This window comes from Asparagus officinalis, chromosome 5, assembly GCF_001876935.1.
Source record: "Asparagus officinalis chromosome 5, Aspof.V1, whole genome shotgun sequence".
Classification (NCBI taxonomy): Eukaryota; Viridiplantae; Streptophyta; class Magnoliopsida; order Asparagales; family Asparagaceae; genus Asparagus; species Asparagus officinalis.
In genome coordinates, this window is record NC_033798.1 from 57,816,456 (window position 1) to 57,821,679 (window position 5,224).

At 35.4% G+C, this 5,224-nt stretch overlaps 1 protein-coding gene across 1 annotated transcript in view; it reads left to right on the top strand.

Moving 5' to 3' along the window:
* LOC109843434 (ABC transporter G family member 26) overlaps nucleotides 1–4,711 on the top strand; it is a 12,216-nt gene extending 7,505 nt beyond the window's left edge. The window contains exons 7-9 of the mRNA XM_020412367.1: nucleotides 248–532; nucleotides 808–915; nucleotides 4,129–4,711. Coding sequence (XP_020267956.1) covers nucleotides 248–532; nucleotides 808–915; nucleotides 4,129–4,398 — 663 coding nt within the window. The 3' untranslated portion in view covers nucleotides 4,399–4,711. The remainder of the gene's footprint in view (nucleotides 1–247; nucleotides 533–807; nucleotides 916–4,128) is intronic.

Sequence of the window (5,224 nt, forward strand, 5' to 3'; positions counted from 1 at the left end):
TATTCGCAATTAACCCCAGTTTTATTAAAGATCGTATCTAAGGCAGTTTTCTATTGAACTTTCTAGATGAGAGAATTTCTTGAAGAACGAGATATAAATGAAAGGGGGTTTCCTGTATGGTACATAATACATAAAACATCAGTATTACGAGAAATTTAAATACATAGACTAGTGCACAAAGAAATAAAGACAAATGACAGTATTGTCCCGAATATACATATCTAAAAACTAGTCTTTTCCATTACAGGTTGGCCTGATGTTCTACATTTGCATTTTCTGGACATCATCATCATTATTTGGAGCAGTTTATGTCTTCCCATTTGAGAAGGTTTACTTAGTGAAAGAAAGGAAAGCAGATATGTACAGACTTAGTGTATACTACGCGTGTAGCACTTTATGTGACATGATAGCTCACGTTACATATCCGACCATTTTCATGGTCATTCTGTACTTCATGGCTGACTTCAGAAAATCAGTGGCTTGCTTTTTTCTGACACTCTTTGCGATTCTGCTAATTGTCCTCACAAGCCAGGTAAGTTGCAAACCTTCAGTTATTAACTTGGTATCTCTATTACCACCATCTCAAGTAAGAGAAAAATGAACAGGTGGCGTGTTCTTTTTAATTTGATGTCATATTCTTAACTTAATTAGATGGAGGGTATGATAAACAGAATTTATCTTTCATCTTCGTATTCTTAAGCCACATAACTAATATCTAGAGAGGTAGCTAGGACAAACAACTACTCCCTATGTCCAGCACTTGCTAAATGATTTAATATAAACACCGTCTTCTTGACTCAATTTTAGGGAACAGGAGAGCTACTGGGAGCAGCGATTTTAAGTGTAAAACGAGGAGGTACAATGGCCTCTTTAGTGCTTATGATGTTTCTACTCACCGGAGGATATTATGTTCAGGTAAGTTTATATGAATATTCCATTCCCTTAAACTGGCAGTCACAATTATATTTTCACTCAGTCACAGTTCTAGAAAATATATTATACTCATTTTCCTACTTCTACTAGACTTTAGTAATGTTTCCGGCTGGAAAGGTCCATAAAAGAGATGGTCTGGGCTAATCTCCTTGGATCCGAATTGACTCAAAAGGATTAACCCTATTTAAGTCATGAACCTGAATTTTTTTAGCCATGCATATATCTAATATTTCTCCAATGTAAGATTAAATCTCAAGTCTTTATTAAATCAAACCCACACCTAAACTGAATGGATGTGAGACGCTACTAACAGTATGTTTAGCTATTTTTAGAGTGGGGTTAGGAGTAATTGTAACGACATATATATTAGAAGTTTATATAGTTCCAACTCTTGTTATTGGAACACTCTTGAATTTAACATAACAATAACTCCTTTACTTTTAACCTAGTTTGCTTTTGGCACAGTTCTTTGGTGTTGAAACAATTTCCAACTAAACATATATGTTGAGATTTAGATGTAGTTGGTGTTAGACCCTAGAGGGGGGTGATTAGGGTCTTATGCTAATCTAATCCCGATTAAAAGCCAATTAAAATAATATTGATTAATTTGTTCTTGCACGAATGATATAAGATAGATATGAGCAAGAAAGATATGAATAAGCACAAATAAAAATTACGCTAAGCAAAACACAAACAAACGATATATTTACGAGATTCGGTCACCACGACCTACGTCCCCGCTCCTCACCTCGAGGAGATCTCCACTATCATAATCCGGTTTGAAAGCCGGAACTTCTACACACTCGGTTTACGAGCTTACCGAAAACTCTCACACAATAAATACTATGCAATCACACTTTACACACTAAGTGTAGGAACCTAGCTCGTGTCCTCCTCCTCAAGTGCTCGGATGCAACCTCTCCCTAGGTTCGTCAACCGACGCCACTCCTATTGGATTCGACCTCGTCTCTTGCCTCACACTTCTCTCGGTGTACAAGTGTATTACAAGTGATACTCACAAATAAATATTAAATACAATGGTTTGTTCTCAACAACAAATGAGAACGCAAATGAAGCTCACACTCACTAAATCACACCCCACAATCCACACTATATAGTATGAAGATATTAAGCTCAATATTGTGTGTGTGATAACAGTGAATGAAAAAATATGTAACTCAATAAATATAGCTAAGATATGAAAATAAAATTATAAGCTATATGAAAGAATGAGTTAGGAAAACTTCTCAATAAACAAGAAGAACAGTAGAGGATGATGAGGATAGGATCCTCAGTTGAAATGAAAAGCCTCTTCTTGTAGTAGCAGACTTCTTTTAAAGCAGATGATCAGAAACAGCTTAAACAGCTCTTTAAACACACTTAAGATTTTTGTTAAAACTTCACTGTAAAACAAAACTTGATTGTTTGAAAGAAAGCAGCAATGGGGTATTTATACCCACTTAAAATATCAGTCAAAACAAACTTGAAAAGATCAAAACAACCCCAGAAAATCAAATCAGAAAATAGTCGTTGGAAAGCAATTATGAGATCGGCGGTCGATCGTGGAAATCTCGCGGTCGACCGCGAGGCACAAAAAGGCTGAGCATAGGAATTAAAGACTGATCGCGTGTCGACCGCCGAATGGTCTGACCGCGACTGTCGACCGGAAAAGTCTCTGATGATTTCACGGGTCGACCGTCGACGTCGACCGCGAGGGCCATAAAAAGTACAGACTATATAAAAAATAACCGCTGGCAGTCGACCGTGGCGGTCGACCGCAAACTGATATATGCCAGGTGACAGGTTTTGGACTGATTTTGAAATTGCATTAAAAATATCAAATCAATTCCAAAAATAGTAAAACTTTGGGAAAAGTTTCTAAATGATGAAATAAACATGTTTGAAAAGGAATTTTTGGAAAATCAATTTTCGTTTGTGAAAACTCCCTGTTTTTGAAAAGTGTTCAAAAAACCTGTATTTTCGTGAACATGAAAATTGAGATATGACTTGTAAACATGTATATATGTATCATGCATACATTATATACATATAAAGAAGTGTGAATGAGCTGTAAACATGAAATAAAAACTATTATAACAAAGTTTGATGAAAAATCGTTTATATGATAGAAAACGTCAAAATTGTGTTAAGTGTACATATATTGAGCTTACATATAAGCATACGATATATGTAGGCAAACTAAACTTATACCTAGGTGAATGCACATATATTGAGCTTACATATAAGCATACGATATATGTAGGCAAACTAAACTTATACCTAGGTGAATGCACATACATGAACTTGAACCTTTAACGCTTGATTATCATGTGTTGAATTACCTGTAAAGAGAAAAACAAAACAACAAAAACTAGAGAATAGATTAGCGATAAATTGTTTGACAAATCATCATCAAAACTATAGGGCCAACAGTTGGAACAACACAGTGTGAACGTTTATATATGTATATGTCTGTCTGTCTGTGTCACTAATCACAGATTCTCAAATCTCGAGCTTGAATATTGGGGTGAGTTTTTGAGTTGGTAAATTTCAGAAAACTCGATTATGTTCGGGCGTTTCTTGGCTAACCCCTTTAACTTTCAAATGGTCACAAAACCCTACTTAAGTTTTGGGATTCTCATAAAACTTACCTTCAACTTTCAACATCATTCAAAAAAAAAAAATCTTTGCTCACGTTAACCACAATTCACGCGTCTGTGGTTAAAGTATGCAAGTAGACTTTTTATAGTGAAAATTGTGTTTCATGTTTTTAGGTTTTTTTTTTTTTTTGGAAAGTTGAATATTAAAGGGAGTTTTTTGAGACCCAAGCAACTTAAGAGGTGTTTGTAACATTTTTGAAGTTAAGGGGAGTTATCCAAGCTCCCAAATAAGAGGTTTTTTGTGAAATTTACCATTTTAATTGGCTGGGATCGCGTGGAAATTTGGAATTTTGGGTTGGGTTCTGTCAAAGTAGATTTTTAAAAGGGGGAGTGGGTTCTTGGTCCTCCTAACCAAACTGGCATCGCGTGACACCAGTACTTTTAATAACATGTTTGTCCTAATTGTATATTTAACAATTGTGGCAATTTCTTTTTTTTTCCAGTACTTTTAATCTTAGAAGAAGAATTTAATTTTCCATTTATTTCGTCATAATAATAACATGCGAATTACATTAGTACCTCAATTGAAATGCAGCACATTCCCAAATTCATTCGGTGGATGAAGTACATATCGTTCATGCACTATGGTTTCAGACTTCTGCTGAAGGTGCAGTATTCTGGAGATTTGATGTATGAATGCCAAAGCAAGGGTGGATGTAGAAGTCTGCAAACTTCCCCATCTTTTGATACCATAGATCTCAATGGGGGATTGTATGAAGTGTGGGTTCTAATCGCCATGGCGCTAACTTATCGGTTCCTAGCTTATATTTGTCTTCGCAGAAGAATTGGCAGTCACCCTTTTTGATAAGTTAGCATATTTGAGATGCACACAAAAGCATGTATTATTTATCCCCCCACCAGTTTGATGTTAGAGAAGTATATTACGTGCTTAATTTGAGTTCATGTCTAAAATGTCCGTCATAGGTTTTTCCCTATTTTTGTTGAAGTTTAATGCTGGCCACTTTGCAAATGAATACGAGTAATAACCATTTCCCCCATTACAATACCATATATATTTTGGAGAAGAATATATACCTGTAATGCTATGTATTGGAAGACTTCTTATGATGTACAATACCACTATCTTTTCCTTCTTAATTTCAATCTTCCTTTTCTTATATTCTTTCATACGCCTTTCCTTTCTTATCATTTTAATCCTGATGACATGCTACAGTAATTATAATACGTGCACATATGCACGCGGTTGTATTATTTTCCTCAATCTCGGCAATCAACTAAGGAAAATTTTCTTAAACGCTTGGCATGGCTTATGATGTTGCACGGACCGTTTGAGTTGGACAAGTAATGCACGTGCCCATGGATTTATGTGAGTGAGAAAAACAAGATAATTAACCATCTCTACCTTTTGGACACCGAATTAAAGTACGCATCTAATTTAACATTGTTAAACTTTTAAAGTGAGAATGATGAAAATACCCACAACATCTAGCAAATTTGTAGATTTACCCTCTCAATCTACATATTTCCTAATTTATCCCTGTAAATTTTATGATGTTTCAAGATAGCCCCTCAAATCTTTCATATCTTAAGATCGGTTCCCTAAATCACCCAATCTGCTAACTATGGTATGCCTTAGTGGTTCAGTATGGATCGATGGGCAACTCACTATA